The sequence below is a fragment of the Hordeum vulgare genome, chromosome 5H, assembly GCF_904849725.1.
Source record: "Hordeum vulgare subsp. vulgare chromosome 5H, MorexV3_pseudomolecules_assembly, whole genome shotgun sequence".
In the NCBI taxonomy this organism is placed as follows: domain Eukaryota; kingdom Viridiplantae; phylum Streptophyta; class Magnoliopsida; order Poales; family Poaceae; genus Hordeum; species Hordeum vulgare.
Genome location: NC_058522.1, coordinates 419,987,832 through 420,008,676, shown reverse-complemented (window position 1 = coordinate 420,008,676; position 20,845 = coordinate 419,987,832). Strand labels below are relative to the sequence as shown.

Sequence of the window (20,845 nt, the reverse complement as noted above, 5' to 3'; positions counted from 1 at the left end):
ACATATTTTAGAGTGGAATTCACTCATTTTGCTTAGTATGCAGTCCGTAGTAAAATCTAAGACTTATATTTAAGAACACAGGGAGTAATATATTACCTATGTCTCAAAATTATTGTCTTAGATTTATCTACATATAAATGTAGTCTTGTAGTAAAGTCTCTTGAAAGATTTATATTTAGAAAGACTTATATTTAGGAACCGAGGAAGTAGTGACCTTTAATTTGACCAAGATTTCACTATGTTATGTTATATTCAGTCTTTTCCTAAGTATAAGACATTTTAAAGATTTCACTATGGAGTACATATGGATGTATATAAAGATATTTTGGAGTGTAGATTCATTCATTTTGCTTTTATATATACTCCCTCCGTACCGAAATATAAGTCTTTTAAGATATTTCACTAGATGTCTACATATGAAGCAAAATGAGTGAATCTATACTTTAAAGTATGTCTATATACATCCGTATGTAGTTCATTAGTGAAACCTCTAAAAAGACTTATATTTAGGAACGGAGGGAGTAATTCATAATGAAATCTCTACAAGGTCTTGTATTTAGGAACTGAAGAAGTATATCTTAAATAGCAATTCATCTATGACAACGAAGTTTTGTATCAAAGGATGCAACGTTTGACTAGGTTTGTTAAAAAATATCAAGAATTATGATACCAAAGTACTCCCTCCGTTCCTAAATGTAAGACCTTTTAGAGATTTCATTACAGAATAGATACAGAACAAAATGAGTGCATATATATCCTAAAATATAACTATACACATCCGTATATATAGTTCACAGTGAAATCTCTAAAAGGTCTTATATTTAGGAACGGAGGGAGTACAAATTTTGTAGCGTATCGCATATTTTGTTGGTCAAAGTTAAGGTTAGTAGAAGATAGTTTAAAGTAGGAGATGCTTAAAAGCTTGCCTACAGCCGGTCACTAATTTTGGGATCTAACTTGCATATTCTTATAGGTTTTTGAGCGTCTGCTCGTATGATGGATACATAGCTCCTATCCCTGGTGATTGAACTATTACTGCAATGTGGATGCACAATTCACAACAACAAAAGAATACTTTATTTCTTCCTGAGCTCAACTTTTTCTAAGAGAACATCGATCTTTTGCATAGTCCACCTTTCCTCAGTTATTGTGCCAGAGAGGTTTTGGCAGCACTATACATTTTACTCAACACCGTTGTCATCAATTTGTCCTATCACACAAATCCCTCAAGAGACAATGTCAGCAAGCAAACGGGGAAGAGTGGTAATGCTCCTTCAGAATGTTCACGGCATGATCAACGGCATATATTATCATCTTCTTCACCTGCGCCAAATAGAAGGTAAGATTGTCAGTAACGGTTCATGGTTATCGATGCAAATTATTTGCAGGTAAAATTTGTGAAGATGCATCCGAAAAGATGAGTGTATGTTCTTTGTTGTAACATACATCAAAATTCAACTCGTATGATCAGCCCTATCAGCCCAACTGAAACAGTCTACCCACTCTGGTACAGATGCCCTAATCCACCCTTACATCTCCGAAAATCACTAGTTAGGGGTACAAATGCATTAGTGCTGGTGAGTTTTTTGTACAAATTTACATTTTTTTTGGGCATCAGAACAGAAAAGCGAGGTTGTCTGTAAATTTAAAAATGTTTCACCGTTGTGTTTCCATTTAACCTTTTCTTACACCACTTAATACTCCCATAACCCCCCCCCCCCCCCCAAAAAAAAAGTATATTGTGCATTTTTACTCTATGCATAGTGTCCTTGTACTTCGCGTATAGTGTATTTGTATTCCACACATGTGTAGTGTACTTAATACTTAACATCTAACACGCTTTGTACTCCCCACATAGCTCAAGGTTTACCCTCCCACACAATGCAATGTACTCACTGTGTAGCGCACATGTACTCCCTATGATACATGCGCACATGTACTCCCTATGATACATGCGCACAAACCGTGCAGTACACAAAAATAGAAAGAACAAAAGAAAAAACCAGAGAAAAATGAGAAAGCAGGGGTCACATAAAAATTGAAAAACCAATAACGACACTGGTATGCTCCCACTCCGCTTGTGCCGTGCGAGGAGGGTGCCCTGCCACTAGCTGGCCCCTACCTGTTCTCTCTTCCTGCCTCCCATGCTGGATTTTTTAGCACAACTGACTACGTGTATGCAATCAAGGTGTTGATGCGAGGTCATGCTACAATCTTGACAGCGTGGCAAACCTTTTTAATGGACATGCAGAGAGCCTTTACGTTAACAGTTGTAATATGCACACTAATGGTTTTTTACAGGCAGAGATCCTTTAATGCCCAAAGATGACCAGATCTTCACTACTCGATCCAATACATATTACTAGTCTTTTACAAATCTAAACAAGTAATATGGATCAGATGGAGTACGTAAGATCAATGTGGGGGAGGGCAAGTAGTTGTGAAGGTTTAATGTGAACCATCAGCTAAGGTGATTCAAAGCTACACGGACTTTGATTCATTGTCTAAACAAATACATTAGAGAGCCCAATTGTCAAGAACACAATTATGGCTGCAGTATTCAATGTTCCACAAAACAAAGACAGAGATGGCTGTAAGAGAGACCTTGTCAGCGTTTGGGAGAGGAACGCGTTGAGAAAAGCCACGTGTCTGGAGAGGTGCAAATGAGAGCTGCGAGAGGAAATGCAATTCAAAGGCAATCCTTTGTTGTTACTCCCTCTGTAAACTAATATAAGAGTGTTTAGATCACTAAAGTAGTGATCTAAACGATCTTATATTAGTTTACGGAGGGAGTACATGATAAAGAGTCCCTCACCTACGAAATACTGAAATAGCCTATCTTTCCAAGCCAAGTGACCTTACTTACTTCCTCTATTTTTATACACAAGGCCACTATCTCAAATTACAGGTACCAAGATAGAATTTATTATGTGTTTTGCCACCCAACTCTTATTCTCGTTTGACGGGAGCATTAACACCCCACATGCAAAATCCTTTGGTAACCTGCACCTTTTTGCCTTGGCGCCAAAAGCAAGCAAACTCACTCACTCCTCTCACTCCCCCGCGCCAACAACAGCAAGAAAGCAGCTAGCATTATTATCACAGCATGCATGCATTGAATTGGTTTGCTTTTACGAGGAAGGAGCATTAATTTTTGCCTCGTTTTGTGTTAGTGGCCTTGTATAGATGCAATTTGTATTTTTGATAGTGGCCTTGTATATAAAAATGGAGGGAGTACTACGTATACTATAGTGTAAGCAAGACTGAGTGTAACTAAGAACAACGGGTTGAAGCTATAGCTTTGAGAGTATTTCCCAAACTTGTCAACTTCAAAGAGCCACATTTCAACTCTCAACTAACCAGGCGGTTTGATTTACAGCCCTCGTCTTTAAAACCGGTCACATTGCACCCTCAATTTATCACAGTTCAAAACACAACCCTTGACTCGATTTTAGCCTGGTCAACTGGTTTTGACCAAGTCAAAGCTGACTAGGCAGCCAACTCAGCAGCCACACACGCACACATCCTAACCTAGATCCCTCTCTTCCTCTCTCTATGTTCGTTCACACTTCATCCCCAATCCAATCTTGTAGCCGCCCCCTGAGTCGCCTGTGACGCCAAGGCTCGCCACCGTCGATCGGCAACGCCGCCGCCGTCGCCATGGACTGTACTTGCAAGGCAGCAGAGCCCCCGTACCCAAGGCGCTCCGCACCACCAGAGCTGACACTGCCACGACGACGTTCAGATCTTCGGCCACGGGCAAAGGGAGGCTGCAGCTCACTAGGGGCCCGGTACGCGGCCGTTGGGCGCCCCTTCCGACGGCTATGGCGTCGGCAGTGCCGGCAGCAATAACAGTAGCTCAGCGGCAAGGACGGGTAGGCGAGCTCGCACGAGCGCCAAAGGGATGCGTCGTCGTGCCCATGCGCAAGCTCAGGTGGCATGTGTGCTCTGCAACGACAAGCTCCACTGGTCCCTGGTGCACGCTCTAGCTCTCCTCTTTGCCCTCCTCGCTTCCATGGTGAAGCGCCGCCGCTCGTTGGCCACAAACGGATGAGTGAGTTCCATTGGGTCTGGGCTCACGTTGGGAACGAACAGAGAGAGCAGGGGTATAGGTTTTGGGGGTAGCGCAACTGCTGAGTTGGCTGCCTAGTCAGCTTTGACTCGATCAAAACGAGTTGACCAGGCCAAAACCGAGTCAAGGTTTGTGTTCTGAACTGTGTGATAAGTTGAGGGTGCAATGTGACCGGTTTCAAAGATGAGGGTTGTAAATCAAAACGCCTGGTTAGTTCAGGTTGAAATATGGACATTTCTCGACTTCGAATGATACGCTTTATAGGGTTGAAAAGTAGACTCTATGACTACGTTTAGTGGTATGCGCCATTGTCACATTGCAATTTGAGGATGTTGTTTCAACAACAAAAGATCAAAGGCAAGTGTTTTTTCTGTTCTTTTTTGAACTTATTATAGGCAAGTGTTGAAAGCATGCAATTCACTTATAACTTTGTTCCAATGACTTTGTTTATGCAGGTTTGTTTCTTCAAGAACTAAAAAATGGTTGGCTTCCTCGTGGCATCTAGGTTTGATTAACAACAACGAAGATGAAGGGGTGACCATTCATAAGATAAACAAAGTTAGCATTCACCTGAGCATGGATTTGTTTGGCATGACTTCCTCTTATTGGCCTAGCAATGGTTGGAGATGTGTCAACTCCCGGTATCATCACTAGTCATCCAATGGTGGTGGAGTGACTATGACCGCTTTCCTAAGCCACAGTGAAGTGCACCATCGACTCCAAAGATTGCAGACACCATAAACACTTGATGTGATATTAAAGATGTGTTGACTCTTCTGTGGTGGCGATCATCAGGGACCTAGCAAGGCCCCCCTCCCACCTTTTGTGCACTAAAGGGGAACTTGATGATGAGTGATTACAATCACCTTGCCGAGTCATAAGTTCACCAAATTCTAGACGTAGAACTCATCAGCCACGCACTACAAGGGCCATGGAAATAGGATCTTATAAGCATATCCTCAAAAATAAACGAATTGTGTTGGGAAACTGTGCCAAGTAAAGGGCCCGCAATGGCATGGCCCAACTAGTCCACAAAATTAAGTTAAGATGGTTATAATGGGTTCATAATAACATTAGACTCGCTGCAATAAACAAGGTTAGATGAGAGGAAGCTATGCCATTGGTGTCGTAAGCAACTACAAACACTTTGTTAATGTCATTATTCTAACTAGATCTTGAAATGTGCAAATTGAACTTTCGGGCAAGTCCGATTCATCACGCAAGATTGGGACTGTGCCGAGAAGATCGCCTCGACCAATTTAATGATGTGAGATGTACCTAAAACATGCCGCCAAGTAAAACTCTAAGGAGATGCGCATACATATGGACTACACATAATTACTGAATCAGATAGTATAACACAAGATAAACACATTGGGACTACCCTTAGGTCACATCACCGGTTTGAAAGGACCAACTCTGCCACATCATTGGCACACAAATTGGTGGGCCATGACTTCATGCACGACAAAATTAAGTTGCATGATGTCATATTCAACCACGAGAAAGCCCAGAATTTTCAATTTGAGGGCCATGTATAATAATATCAAATAGCAAAACGAGTATACTGTTTTAGAATTAAAGTGCTCGTGGTTGCTCACGGGAATTGTTTTTTTCTGTTTAATGGTCGTGAATTTGGACATTGTGTTGGAGAAACTAAATGAGAACTTGGTGCTCATCAATTCATGAAAAATCAGACAAAAACAAAAGAGAAGGGTTCCATGATGTTCGTTGACTTCAAAAATTATCTTAAAAAAGAACAAGGTTTGCGAAGAGTAATTTACAGAAATTCTGAAGGAGAATCTGTTTTGATGGTAATGGCTCTTAGACACTGTGTTGGAGAAAACTAAAGGAGCACTTGATGGCCATGAATTCATGAACAATCAGCAAAAACAAAAGAGAAGGGATTCATGGTGTTCATCACCTTCAGAAATTATCTTTCCTATTTATAAAGATTTGAGTTGGTGGTGAGTTCGCTCACCCTCCACCTCTTACCTATGGGACCCATCGGATTAAAATAATGGCAATCACAAGCCGATCAGCTTCCTCACAATTCCCTTAAAATAATCATCTGGACCGCCGCTCTTCCCTATTGCCATCCTCAGGCCTGCTACTCTCTCCAATTGGAGGCATGCTGTCTGAGTGTACGTTGCTGTGTTGTTTTTCTTTAGGCAACCTATAATTGGGCTGCTGTTACTAATTTCATCCTCTCACTTAGACGGGTTAGGCTATTCTCTAAAAAATAGATGGACTGGGTCCAGGAGAGCCTTCAAGCTGAACCGGTGAAAACAGGCTTGAAAAAATATTGTACGGAATATTTCCATTAGAAAATTAATAGGAAGGGGTGTGAGGTGGTATTTCTTTCCAGGGACTTTTTGGTGTAGGGACTAAAAAAAGTCCCTTTTAGTCCCATATGAAAGAAACAGGAGGGACTTTTAGGGACTAGAAGGGGGTATTTGGGACTAAAGGAAGAAGTCCCTATGGGAGGGACTTTTTGGGACTTTTTTGGCTCTTTTCCCAACAATGCCCCTACTTTTAGCATGTCATTTAATAACTTCTAGTATATTACTAGGGATAACATGGTCTTTTTGCATGTCATTTAATGAGCTCTAGTCCATGTTTAGTCCTTGGAAAGAAACGGGTAGGGACTAGAGACTTTTTAGTTGGGACTAAAAAAAGTCCTAGGACTTTTTAAAGAAACAGGGCCTGAGCCCAATTGAAAAAAAAAACCCGACTCAACTTGGTTGTGGTTCAGGCCTACATTTTGACTAGGCCTCTTATCTTTCGGGCCGAGTTGGAGCGAGCTCAAAAGCCTGCCCGGCTCGTCAAAATAAAAAGCACGGAGTAGCGTCTCCATTCTAGGCAACAACGACCAGTGTCTCCCGAATGGTGGGGACTGCTCTACAAAAAAGTTTTGTCTCGATACAGGATGGACAACATCATGGAGCAAGACGACAAGTGTGTAGGCTTAAGGACATTGGGGAGCAGAGGCTGTGGGTAGGCGACTTCGAGCGTGAGCACCCGATCTAGGGCGTCTTCCACATCAGCATTTGCCGCTATCACCTTTTTTTAATCCTTCCTTCATATATATTGTTATATAAGTAAGTCTGATAAGTGCCTCAATGCAATCAAATCGATTCCAGTCGCCGCTACGGTCACATCAATACGTTATGGCTCTGACCCTCTTAGCAGCTGGATCCTACGGGAATCCATAGTAGGGATTACGTCAGTACATTCTTAGGCGAGCAGTGGGTTATATCACCCCTATTTTATTTTGGACTTTGTTTCTTTTTAGGCATGGAGGTGCAAGATTGCATTAAAGGTCGCACTCGAGCACCTTTCATAGCCGTATAGTATTTCACTGATCCTCAAGGAACAACGAGTATTATATCTTATTCACGGTGATCATGGGCACTTGATGCATCAGATGTTAGATAGATGCAAATGGGTCCCCATAAAAACGAATAATATTTGCAACCGTCATAATTCCGATTCACTGACTCTTCCTGGTGGCATATTGAACATCTAGCATACACTCTGATGGGAACTTCTTTGCTTATCATCCGATGCCTTGCATTAATGTGCTTAATGCCTCTTCCCTTTTCTCGTTGCACATTTTTATCAATCTTCACGTGCAACCTAGGTTGGCAAATGATGTGAAACATTATGCTGGACACTGAATCTTTGATATGTTTACCAAAACCCATTTATTATCTAATAAACCCATTGTCAAGTTCTTCTAAATACATTCAAACATCACATTGGTAGGCTGCAGTTTGGCTTATACTGATTTCAAGTCTGCTCAAATCTATAAGCGTGTATTTTTAAGAATATTGTCAACAGGGCATACCACGTAAATGGGATACAATAACATGTTGGGAGATCTCAAGTGTTGATTACTTGATTAGAAGGTACTACAACTATAAACCTCGGCACTAGAAACATAGTAAATAACAAAATTATGATGTGATAACAAAATGATGTGTATAGTAGCATTAGTAGAAATGTTCATCAAAGTGTGTGCGCGCATTAGGGATTAGTGTATGTGCGTACGTATGACTGTCTATGTGTGTATTGTGTTTAAAAATATATATTCATTAATACATGTGATAAGAAAAGGAATAACAAGTTGTTTCTTTTGGGACTTAAGAAGGTTTTGACGGATTTTTAAATAACCGGATGCAACTAAATTACTTTTGGCTCTACATTCATGTGGTTCTGTAGCATAGCACAGGCATCTTACTAGTCTTCAAAAAGTATCAAGGTTTATGAAGAGTCGATTTCCAGAAATTCAGAGGACTGGAGAAAGAACAAAACGGAAGTGACGTGTTATCAGTTCAGAAAACCTCGTCAACAAAAAGAAAGAAATGGCTTGCGGGAGTGATGTTGTCAAGAAATGTATAAATTGCAAAATGATTGTGCACAGAAAACGGGAGTCTAGAAGTAGGCCAGAAGAAATTGTGGCCTATTCTCTATAGCAATTATAATATTTGAAGAGGTGTATAAAAGTTATTACAAATGCAAATCTTATTTCTGCCGAAAAAGCGCTGGTTAATCGGTAATATACTGCCATCTCGTGTATTGCATGTGAATCTGGTCTGTCTCCATATAATATTCTATTCTAACTGCCATGTCATATTCTCATGGAACTGCCTTTTGCCCATACAGCGCTGACAGTGGGCGCTAGGGATAAAATTCATGGTCGGTTTGCAACTGTCTGCTCAAATATAATCTCTAGGGGCCCTTGCCTTTTTCAAATATGATGTAAATGCCTCTAAACTTGTTTGCTTTGGAAGCAAGGACTCTTACGTCAATGCTTAATGAGGGAACTTTTTCCTTCTTTAAGCGCATATTTAAGCGGCTTGCATTGGACATTGCCTGAGCCTGCAAAGGAATGCAATCCTATGATTTGAATTGTGTTCCCACTTGCTCCTATGGCTACTGTAATACTGTCCAGTGGGTGATGTGGCTAATGAGGATTCATGATTGAGAGTCAGTTTTAGAACAAGGAAGGAAGGGATATTTCAAGAGTTGGGAACTAAGACCCCATAAATTTTGTGGACTACGGAACATTTTGAGGAGCGGATGCTGAAGTGGGCAAAAAATATCCACCAATTGGAAGGGGGGGAAATACGAAATGGGATATGAAAAAGTATGATATCCGTCTGTAGATCTGATTGCAACTTGCCAACATGTCCATCAGTCAACTCTAGCAGAGCAAAAAGTACAATAAGAGAAAAGCTACAACAATCTCGTTCCCGAAATGCATACCTAGAGACGGTCCGATCTAATCATCCTACAGATGCTGCACTTCCTCTTCCACCAACACCTGCTCTCCCCATCTCATGACACCAACACGCATGCAGCTGTGGTAGTTAGTATGCAGAGTCAGGGCAGCAGTGGGAATATGGCCAGGGTGGTGCCATGTCCCAAGAGCAACAATCGCATCACCAGCAATGGCACAGAAGATGGGAGCACTGTAGGTCATGGTGGTGACAGCAGAGAAACTTCACAGCAAGGGTTGCAACAGCAGCGGTGGTGGCACCTTAAGTTCTCTACAATGCATGCACGACCGCGACAACACAAGAGAGACAGGGACTGTGTAGGCAGCAACACTTTAAAGGCATGGGTCACAAAAGCCGTGGTAGCGTGAGGGTCACATCAGTGACTACACATCAAGCCAACAAACCAAGGAGGAAAGTTGATGCCAAGATGGATATCAAGGAGATAGTCGTCAGTGAGAAGGATGAAAAGATGAGGCAACACACAATCAAAAGGAGGTTACTTTAAGATGTAATGTGGCAGGTTAAAAGGAAGTAACACAACTTCTGTTACAATCCAAAGTTAGGTACCGAGCATGTTGCAGCTGATCCCAACAAAAGAAGAGAAAAGAGCAGACAGGAGCTCATCTTGCATTGCAATATATTTATTATAATGGTATGTCCCAAGCTAATGCTACAAAGTTTAATGCTGCTTGAAATGCATATGTAATGCAGGATGGTTAAAATAGGTGCATTGTAACGGTCTTAATTATGTTCATAAAGGCTCAAAAAAAATATGTTCATAAAAAAGGTCATACTTACCTCTAATTTATCTTCTTTTGCCCTGTGGTTCTTAGGAAGCACACGGAATTGTTGAGTTAACTTGACACACTCCTGGACATTCTCAGGTGATACAAAATCTATAGCAATTTTCGTGCAAGACTGCAACGGTAACAATAAAAATAATCAGGTACATAACATGGCAAAGTTGAATATTATATTTCGTAGTTCTCCCCTATCTAGCACAGGTATGGAATTGTGGCACTGCTATGGTAAACTGAGAACATTTACCTTGAGATTCCGTACTTGATGCGGGCACCCAGCAGGGATAAAAACTGCCTCTCCAAGTTTTTGTACAAATGTCCAAGGCTCGACTCCTAAATGGGAGTAACAAAAATTCAAGAAAATACAAACCAGATACTGCAACCATTTGCAGTAAAGAATTGGCAAAGTGTTACAGAAACAGACAAACAGAACTCACCATGCTCCTCTTTAAGTCTCCTTTTATGTTCCTCAGTTAGATAGAATGTTTCATCGTGTAGAGGGTTAAATGTCTGCATTCAAGCATGGTGAAAGGTGTTAAACATGATGGCAGCAAGTACAAGGTTGTTCATATCACACAATTACCAACCTTTTCAACTGGAGAACAATATATATGGCGAAATTCCTTGGAATGTTTACGAAGGTACGTTTCCAGTTCTGGAACGTCCTCCCTCCTGAAAATATCCCATAAAGCACCTCCCTCATCGTCCTTGCTGTAGTTAGGAGAGGGTGTATGGTTTGAATCCACGCAATTTTTGTGACATGCATTACTTCCATCAATTGAAAAATTGCCACAACATTCCTTTTCATCTTGTCCCTCATGTCTTGCTTTCAAGTTTTTTATTGCATTTTCTTGTCCTTTAGAAGGGGCAACTTGTGCAGTATGCATCAAAACGTTAACCTAACAATATCAAAAATAACATAGAATAATTAAAGAGAACCAAATCTCAGCAAGACTAGCATCAATCAGGGTTCTACTATCGGTCCCATGAAATTGAATGTTCTACATTACAGGAAAATTAAGTTCTTTGAGGTAAGCAAGTGCGAAAAAAATCCTTTCATAGATACATGAGAGATCAGAATTTGTTTCCAAGCTGTTGGTGCTTCTCAATTGCTAAGGGAGTACAACTATTTACTTACTGCGTCAGATATATCACAATGAAGCTTCGTAACAGAATCTCCTCTGCCAAGTTCCTGTGCATAGCCATAAGCTATGTATGACTTCGGGCCCATGTCGATCTTTAGAATGTCATCGGGAAGCAATGCGGAAACACTTAGCAAACCAGATTTCAAATTTGTGTACGGTTGAAAGGGTAAAGAATTGATGTATTCCACTCCATGCGAAGGCAAAAGCTCTTCAAAATGATTTGAAGTAGGCCAGTCTTTCAATTTAAGCATTTCGGGCCATTCGTTTTGATACACCCGACCATAATAGTATCCATTGAAGAAATCTTGTGTGCGTATCTCGACCTGGATCATTTAAACACAAAAGGTGAATTTCCTTTCTGGGTAATGAGAAAAAAAAGACGTAATGACTACACTGAACAAGTCCACATGAAACAGATTAATTCAAACCCCTCATCCATCCTAAAAGAAATTTGTCTTAATCTATGTTCTCTTGGAACCTTACACTTACATTAAATTACATATTTTAGACAACTGTGCTACGAGTTGTTCCTGAAATAACCAAAGAAAAGTGTACTTCAAGACAGTAAACGCTTTCCAGCTAATGAGCGCATGGGACTGAAGAGATTTTTGGGTGATGGTGGACGAATTAATCGACACCGGGACCTTTCGACATTCAAGATGCTAATGCTAACAACTGTATTAAAACCGATGGATAGGTATAGAATGCTAATAATACCTTTGGAAAAAAATTATAGATCTTGACAACGTGTTTTTCTTACACCTCAATATCTTACGTATTTGGAATCAGTTGACAAACAAATACAATATAAAGATATTCAAGAAATATAATCATTTTCTAGATATGCGATGTTTTTCACTAACCTCACAACATGATAAACAATCAATACACTTCACATTTTTCATATCAGGGGTGGTACTATCACCATGTACTTCAGACCACATATGTGGTGGCTCCCAGCTCAAATGTGGTATTTTCTGTAGTACCCCTTGAACAATAACAGGTTCTCCTTTCACCCAGTGACTCTGGAAGTGAGTTAGATCATCTGCTTTCTCATTATCTGATTTTGGACAGTATAGGCAGTTATCTGTTGAATTATCTCTGGTGGCAGCATGCCTTGCATTTTCATGTTTAGTACAGCATGGACATTCATGTGTATATCCGCTGACAATATCCGAAGGTTCGAGCTGCTTACTCAACTGTAGAGCATCCCTTTCGAGATTATTTAACCAATCTTTTGGAAACATCTGCCTCAACTTAAGGGCAATATCACCACAACCACCAAGTTCAGGTGGGGGGCAATTTATAGTCCCATCAGTATTAGCACACCACTTAGTAGTCTTAGGCTGGCAACTGGAAAAGTGTGGTTGTACGCAGTTTATCAACTCAGGCGATGGATCACCACCATGCATATAGTCGATTCCTCTATTAGGATAAGACACCAGCTCTTCCCGACAAGAGCCCTCTAGATTATTTCCACGAAGCTCCTTACAGCACGCAATGCATAATTCATATGAGCAGTTTGGACAGCTTCTATGCAGATCAAAGATCGAAGTTCTGCAATTGTCACTGGACAAATAGAAAAAATCATCAGTACAAAGTATAAAATAACAACAGGAAGTGAAAAAAAATCCAAAGTTGAATGAATGGAGCACTCAGTACCAGAACATCCTCTCATCATTCCGGCAGTCAGCCTGTTCAACACTCAGTTCAGACAATTCCAATCCTGTTTGGCAGAAAACAGGGTAAGTACTAACAATTAGTTGCAAGGCACAACTCTGTTTAGTTTCCACATGTTCTGGAGAATTGAGTTTACCTTGAATTTTGGCCTCAATTTCTCTCTCAACCATCTGATCCCTGTTCAGGTCACTCAAACAAGGCAGCAGGTAGTGCAACAGATATCTAGCATGTTTTACTTTAGTTTCACAAGCAATCTCATCAGCTCTTGCATCCAATGTATCTACCTTGTCTAATTTGACACATGTGCTATTAATCTCATTGGAGCTTAGGAAGGAGTTGTCATTTGCTTCCGCCTGCGTCACCTCATTACGAAACCTAGTTGACTTTACACCTGAGGTGTTAGCCTTCTTTCTCTTCGTTACTGATCTACTGCCGTTGCGTTTCCTCAAAACTGAACTCTACGAGTGGAAAAAATGCATATTTTAGACCTCCGTATATGGTGTTGATTTTTTTGTTACAACAGTTATGGTTTCGCAAAACTGTAAGTATGTCCAACACTGCAAACACTCAATAACTAGATTTCCTTGTCACAGTTTAACAACAATTTGTACTACAAGTGACAGCATTGTCAGTTTGTCGCAACAGAGAACAATAATTTCAAAACAAGAAATCTTATGAATGTAACATAGAAATCAGAAGTGCTGATATCATGCTGAACTGCTGATGGGTTTGCACCATCGGAGATTAACTCAACAAGCCACAAGATCATCACCTTGGGTTCACCCTGCTCCTTGGGGTTGCACCGTTTACATTTGCAGATTCCGCGGCAGGATGGGCACTGAAGTCTAACCTGGCCCAACGACAACTCCGGGTACCTGCAAACCCGCAGGCCTCACTGATAACTCCGATGTTCATTCGTGCTAATGTCCGAACATTACAAGCGGGGTGAGAAGAGAGATGTACATATCATTGATGCAGCGGCCGCAGTAGATCTTGTCGCGGCATCGCTTACACTTGGTCATCTGCTGCCTCATCCCCGACTTGCATTGGTGGCAAGCCCTCCTACCCTTGGTGCGGCCCGAGGCGCTGGTGCTCGGCGTCGCCTCCTCTGCTGCGGGAGCAGCTGTTTCCGAGGGCACGGCGACGGGGCGGCCCCTCTTGGCCCTGTTTCCGCTGCGCCGCCCCTTGGGCACGGCGCTCCACGACGGGGGCCCGGCATCGGACGACGCAGGCGAGGCGCAGAGGGTGGCGACGCACCGCAGCTTTTGCGGCCGCGACGAGCGCGGCGCCTTCCTCTTCGTCCCCCTCCTCTCCATCTCGACATCCCAGTCCTCGTCCGCCCCCTCCTTCTCCTCCAGGAGCGGCGCGTCCTCGCTCCCGTCCTCCTCATCCTCATCCTTGAAGACGTACTGCCAGCCCACGGACCCCCCGGCCCGACGGCAACCCATCGCCCCCATGGCCGCCGCCGCCGCCGCCGCGCACGATCCAATCCGCGGGAGCAACCCGGATTCGGGGATTCGATCTCCCGGATTTATTATCTACGACGCCTATCCCGTCGGGCGCAATCTGGCCGGGGCGGGCAGGGCCGCAGCCCGCAGGTGTTTTCGTCGGAGGTGGGAAGGGGCGGAGGGAGTAGCGGCCACGTGGAACGCGCGTACGGGGCGGCCCGTTGCGGTTCGATACGAGGCTCCTCGCTGCTGCTGCTCCGGCCGCTGCTGGTTTTGGTTCGGTTTCCGGTGGGTTGGTCGCTCCTGACTGGCGAGTGCGCGGGTTGGATTTATCAGCTGCGGTAATTTCCTTTGGGGGGCAATGTATGGTAGGTAGGAGTAAATGTTTTTTTTTTACTACTACTGTTGTCTATTACTCCTGCTGTAGGTAGGAGTACTTCCACAGGTGCGAAAGGAAGGTTCGTTCGTCACGGCATGGGACTACGGCGTGACACAGGTCGTGCCAAGTTGTGACTTGTGAGGCGTGCCGCACAACTTCCCAGGGGTAGAAAGGTCCAACGGATCTTTTTTCACACGAGTATAGGCCGGCCAGACCAGGTCAGGGTTTTTCTTGTTAGCTAAAACCTTGACACGTTTTTCTGTTTTTGACGGAGCAGCCATGATTGAGAAAGCCTGTGTCCGGAATGACCAGACATGTTCGCAATCACGGACGATTATTGTTTGGCAGCTTCAACCCCCGACTCAAACAGACACGTATTTTGTTCGTGTTTTGTTTGTTCGAATCAGCACGTCTGATTTTCTTATAAATGGATCAACCGATCCATTTTTCATCCGCGTGAAAGGTTTGTAGTTATTTTTTTATCGTTTTGATAAATTTATTGCATAAAATAAATTTTATTTCTAGATTAATAAATGTTTAATACAAAACATTATTGCATAGTTTAATAATTATGAAAATATCTCATAGTTGATGCATTTAAAAGAAAAGGTTGCCGATACATTTACTAGTTGCTCACATGAATCCACATATGATTAAACAAATCATTTTGCACATGCATGTGAGTATCTCAATCACGCATCTTATGATGAAACTCGACGAACTATGCAAACATTGCCTCTCCTCCATGCTCATGCACAACATTGTCATCGTGAAACTCAAACCCTTAATCAGATAAACGTTTTGGGTGCTCATCCTCTATGATTATGTTGTGCATGATGACACAAGTTGTTATCACCTCCCACAACGTTTTCATGCTTCATGTTCTAGCAGGATATCGAACAATGCCTCATCGAGATTGAAGAACGTCAAAGGCACGTTCTACATATTTTCTAACACTCTTGTTCTTGGGCAAATCTCTTTATCTTTCTCTTCTACAAAATTAGAGATTGTCTTCACAAGAGTAGACCGCTTTGGATAGATATCGTCAGCTAGATAGTATCCATTGGTGTATTGGTGGCCATTGATCTCAACATTGACCTCCGGACAATTGCCTTTTGCCATCCTAGCAAACACCGAAGAGCGATGGAGCACATTGATATCATTGTGAGATCCGGCCATGCCGCAGAAAGCGTGCCAAATCCAAAGATATTGGGAAGCCACAGCCTCAAGTATGACAGTGCAAGCTCGAACATGGCCCTTATACTGCCCTTGCCAGCAGAAGGGCGGTTCTTCCACTTCGAGTGCATACAATCTATGCTACCAAGCATCCACGAAAACTCCTTACTTGAATTCATCGACAACAACCGTGTTGTACCGACAGTTGTTGGCTCTCTCAAGTACTCCGACCCAAACACATCTATGACAACCCTGTAGAATCTATACATGGACTCAAGGCAGGTGGACTCACTTATCCGGACATACTCATCAATGAGATCATCGGGGACTTCGTATGCAAGCATCCAAATGGCAGCAATGCATTTCTGATAAGAGGAGAAGCCAATCTTTCCAAGGGCATCCGTCTTCACTCAAAATAGTTATCGTATTCAACCAACCCCTTTCGAATACAGTTGAAAACATGTCTAGCCATCCGAAAACGGCGGCGGAACAAGTGACATTTGAAGAGCGGATTTGGGGGCTCGAAGTAGTCTTTCCAGAGTAGGAAATGGCCAATCTCCCGGTTATGATTCAGTGTGGGTGTGTGCCCCGGCAAGGAGCCCTTAAACTATGGCCGCTCCATACTTACGTGGTCATGGACGACCAACGCAACCGCCGCCATCTACTCATCATCATATGAAAAATCATCCGAGTCCAAAAGAACATTGTAGAAAAAATACTCATCATCGAAGTCCATTTGTACCTAGGGCGAAGCGTCGAACACCTTGCGGGCGTTGTGGAAGGCTTTGGCCGGAGAGGAGCCTCCCTTCGAGAGAAAGTGGCAGAGATGGGCGGTGACCGCGGGAGGCGAGTCTATGGGAAGGTGAGTCCGCGGGAGGATGACTGGCGACAACGGCGGAAGCGGGCGGCGAGGGGCGGGCGGTGGCGGTAGGGTGATTTGGAGGCGAAGGCGGAAGAAGAGACTGGCGTATGTGCCACCGACTGGCGGACCACGGGAAGAGAAGGGCGGGCGAATGGGTCGCGGGTGGACGAAAAACGGACGCGCGTTCGTTTGGTCGGCACGTTGGGCCAACTTTTATGTCCTCGGTCATCCAAACGGACACGGGCGGATGAAATGGGTCGCCCGGTTGGAGTTGCTCTAAGAGCCTCTGTCCGAGATGAGATGATGTAAAGGTCTTTTTTATGGTGGCTGCTAGGCACCATCCGGATGCACAAAAGCAAACAACATCCACCTTTTGAAGTGTTTGATCTGGGCATCCATAGTCGTCCATAGAAGTCAATGCCACATGGCCTTCCCTTCCTTTGTTCTTCCCATCGCATAACACTGTCACGAGCATAGCACTCAGCAACTTTTGCGGCGTGCACGGCGGCGCCGCATTCCAGCACCGCCTCGCATCAATGCCACCCGTCATAGTACCGGCTCGCAGCACGACGGTGCCATTGCAACATCATCTCACAATGCGACGGCGTCATCGCTGACGTGCAACTTGTCGATTACGGTGATGGCGGTGATGACGTGGTGGCCTTGTCCTCCTCCATATGCTTTACTAATATCTCCTTCAAGCTCTGGATTTCATGGAGCAAGTGTTGGATCATCATCGCATTGTTTTGAACCTCCACAATTATATGCTTGTTTTGAGGTCCCCAAGAGCTTTTTCATGCACCACTTTCACTTATACGAGAGATGTCCCAATTGGAAGGTATATGCATGCGAGAAGTATTCTCAACCCCACAGTTATATATTAAGTTGTCAAAGTTGTTTACATGTAACCTGCCTAGGGGTCAACTCTAAGTAGGCCACTCTAATATACATGGAGCTTGTTGGCTTCTCCTGGTCCTCATGTCTTGATTTGGATTAGGAATGATGGAGATGCTAGCAAGATTTCCTCGTTCTGACGTGGGCGGTTGCACCTCCATGGAATCCACAGTCTTCCTTCATTATTACCTCTCTCATTAGCTCTCTTTCAATCTCTATTTACATCAACCAAGCGTAATCTCCTACGTTGTCGGAAGGGGCGAGGACACTGTGCTCGAGAACTCGAGATCCTGACAGAAAAAATAGCTTGAAATGAGAACAGTGAGAAACTTGTGATACGGTGTTCAAAATAGGGAGGAGTATTGTAACGACTAAGATGCTGTCCTTTCCTATTTAGGGGGCGATGCCCCAAAAGGGAAAGAAGCGCATCTAAGCGTTTCGCAAGCGAGATAAACATAGCACATACATAATTTAAGATTGACAAATAGGGCATTCATTTGCCATCTCACATAGATAATATAAGAGTTACATCCACACATTTATTCCGACAAGGTAGTTCCGCTACAGACTACATAACACAAGGAAAAGACTATGCTATCCTGCAATGCTTGCCCACGATCACGACCACGGCCTCAGTCTTCTGGATAGTTCACGTACAGGTGGTCGTTCTCCTCATCGTACTGCCACACCAGCTGCGTGCCATATGGATCACCTACGTCGGGCATACATGTACCTGTTGGGGTGTTGAAGCAATCTGTGAGCCACGGGGACTCAGCAATCGATGACCTTGGTACCGAAACTAGTCAAATTATTAGGTGAGGAAGGTTCAGTGTTTAGGTTGCAGCATCCTAAGCATTTATGGTGGCTAACTTACGAAGATCAAAGTTATAGATGTGGTGGTCTACGCGAGCGGTCGAAGACTAGGTGATCACTAAGTGATCCTGAACACCTACTTATGTCAAGCATAACCCCACCGTGTTCCCGATCGAAGAGAGGTCTTCGAAGGGGACAGTCACGGTTACGCACACAGTTGGCAGTTTTATTAGAGTTAGTTCAAGTTATCTATAACCGGATGTTAACAAATAATCCATGTTGCCACATAACCGCGGGCACGGCTTTCCGAAAGATTAAACCCTGCAGGGGTGCTCCAACTAGTCCATCACAAACGGACACGTGCCGAAAAGTAATCCTCTATCACGAATCTCGTGATCTCGTCGGATTTCTTAGAGGAAAACCTCAACTCTGGGGAGAACCAAAGTTTCATCGGGATTCCTATACGCAAGATATATCGCTAAGGTAAGACAAGACTAGCAGGACCTCCCGTCGTGTCGACGACCCCGATAAGAGCCGCGTATCTTAGTCCCAGGACACGACGGATGAGTCACACTACGGGTTATACCAAACCTCGGGTTGCCCCGTGGTGGCCCCATAGTCTGCTCAATTTGGACCAACACTCATGAGGAGCACTAGCCCGGGTTGTTGATTAATTCCTCGGGGTAGCTATTCCCTATGCAAAATTATTATTAGGTGATTAGCAAATTAAAACCAATGTTGGGTCCTGCCGGACAAGTCTTAACACTACACGATTTATCAAGGAGGTCCCCATAACAACCCCGATACGTGTTAGGAGCGATCAGTTATGGAATCAAACACCGGTAGCCGGAAACTAAGGCGGCAATAACGGAACAAATCACCCGGCAAAAGGCTAGGCCTTCCGTCATTTACCAAGTATATAGGTGCATTAATTAAATAGCAGTTTAAACATAATGATATCAAAATACTCATGTTAACACATGAGACAGTTGGCACCTGCAACTAGCAAAGCTATCATTAGAAGCCAAACAACATTAGCTAGGAGGGGATGGTGTTTGGGTTTCATGGCAATGTCAGGAGGCAATTATATCAAGTGGTAGGCAGCGAGCAAATATCGAAGGAGACGTGATTCTAAGCATAACAAAGCTAGATACGGTATCAAGGTCACGGTCATCTTGCCTGTGATGTCTTCAACTTGGAACTGCTCTTATTCGTCCTGCACGTACTCTCCAGAATCCACGTACTCGCTCTCCGATCCCGATGCTACCCAAGATTAAAATAACAGCCAATGAACACCAACACAACATGATGCAACAACACATGATGCATGAGATGAGAATGAAGCATGCATCTCTAATCTAGTCACTTGCAAATGCATGAGAAGAGAAGATAAACTTCTGGACATAACTTCACACTAAGCTATCTTGACATGCATGAAGATGGCATGAACAGGTGCATCACGAGAAAACGATGCAAAAAACATATAAAGAACGTTGAGAACGGAGCTACGTATCAACCGGAAACTACGAATCAAGATATGGAGTCCTACGGTTCAAATCAACCACAACCACACTCCAATTGCAGTCTTCTGGTGTTCCCAGGTTGCCACATGATCAAACAAACAAATATAGGTGGGGTGGTGCAAAGAAACTCACCACACCACCAACAATACTATCACAAGCTTCAAAACAACTACAACATGCAATCTGTCCTAAACAGCATCATAGCAGTTTGTGAGCAACATGCAAAGTACCTACAGCCACCCAAATGTGCCAAACAAGATATGTGGCAAAAGCTATTCAAAAGCTCTACAAGCATGAGCAAGAAGATAATACAAAGGAGTCACACACAGGAAGATCTACAGGTGCTAACTTGGAAAAAAATAACAGATTTTAGGGACTTAGTGAAAATCTCATATTTTCACCAGCTGCTTATGCTCTGAAGCATTTTGACAGCCCCCAAAATAATATCTACAGGAAGTGGAAGTGCATGAAATTTAACAGAGAGCTAGACAAACACAAAAGCTCCAACTCTCTAGTTGATTGCAAGGGTTGATTCCCAACACATAAGCTTTTGCAACCACAACAACAAGGGAAGAAAATAACAGCAGTTTCTCAAACTTAGTGAAAATCACAGATTTTCACCAAGCTCACAATTTCAGCCACATGTCAACTTTGACAAGGCACAACTTGCACATACAAACTCCTAAGCATAAAACAAACTACCATGTTGTAGAGGGGTTCACCCACTATTGCCACATCAAGGATTCATCCCCATGGGCCCATCACACC

The 20,845-nt window shown here is 43.2% G+C and overlaps 1 protein-coding gene across 3 annotated transcripts; it reads right to left on the bottom strand.

The window, feature by feature from the left end:
• Positions 1-1,054: 1,054 nt before the first annotated feature.
• LOC123395900 (lysine-specific demethylase JMJ25-like) lies at positions 1,055-14,729 on the bottom strand. 3 transcript variants are annotated; one of them, XM_045090926.1, is made up of 12 exons: positions 13,946-14,729; positions 13,755-13,857; positions 13,119-13,440; positions 12,965-13,028; positions 12,166-12,871; positions 11,296-11,625; positions 10,745-11,056; positions 10,595-10,667; positions 10,405-10,490; positions 10,156-10,275; positions 2,605-2,670; positions 1,055-1,323 (listed from the first exon to the last, which is right to left on the bottom strand). In XM_045090926.1, exons 1-12 carry the CDS (start codon positions 14,437-14,439, stop codon positions 1,240-1,242), a joined length of 2,760 nt encoding a protein of 919 aa, XP_044946861.1. In that variant the 5' UTR covers positions 14,440-14,729; the 3' UTR covers positions 1,055-1,239. The 3 variants fall into 3 exon arrangements, 2 of the variants coding, with proteins under 2 accessions (XP_044946861.1, XP_044946862.1); XR_006609853.1 differs by lacking the exon at positions 1,055-1,323 and adding an exon at positions 4,643-4,992 and having other exon boundaries at positions 2,607-2,670; XM_045090927.1 differs by lacking the exon at positions 2,605-2,670.
• Positions 14,730-20,845: the final 6,116 nt, after the last annotated feature.

Bases quoted from the DNA above. Each gene is read 5' to 3' on its own strand.
- LOC123395900 (XM_045090926.1), bottom strand. From the start codon at position 14,439: ATGGGGGCGATGGGTTGCCGTCGGGCCGGGGGGTCCGTGGGCTGGCAG. The intron at 13,858-13,945 runs GTACATCTCTCT...GCGGGTTTGCAG, and splicing joins GGCCGCTGCATCAATGATAT to GTACCCGGAGTTGTCGTTGG. The intron at 11,626-12,165 runs GTTAGTGAAAAA...TAAATGATCCAG, and splicing joins ATTGTTTATCATGTTGTGAG to GTCGAGATACGCACACAAGA.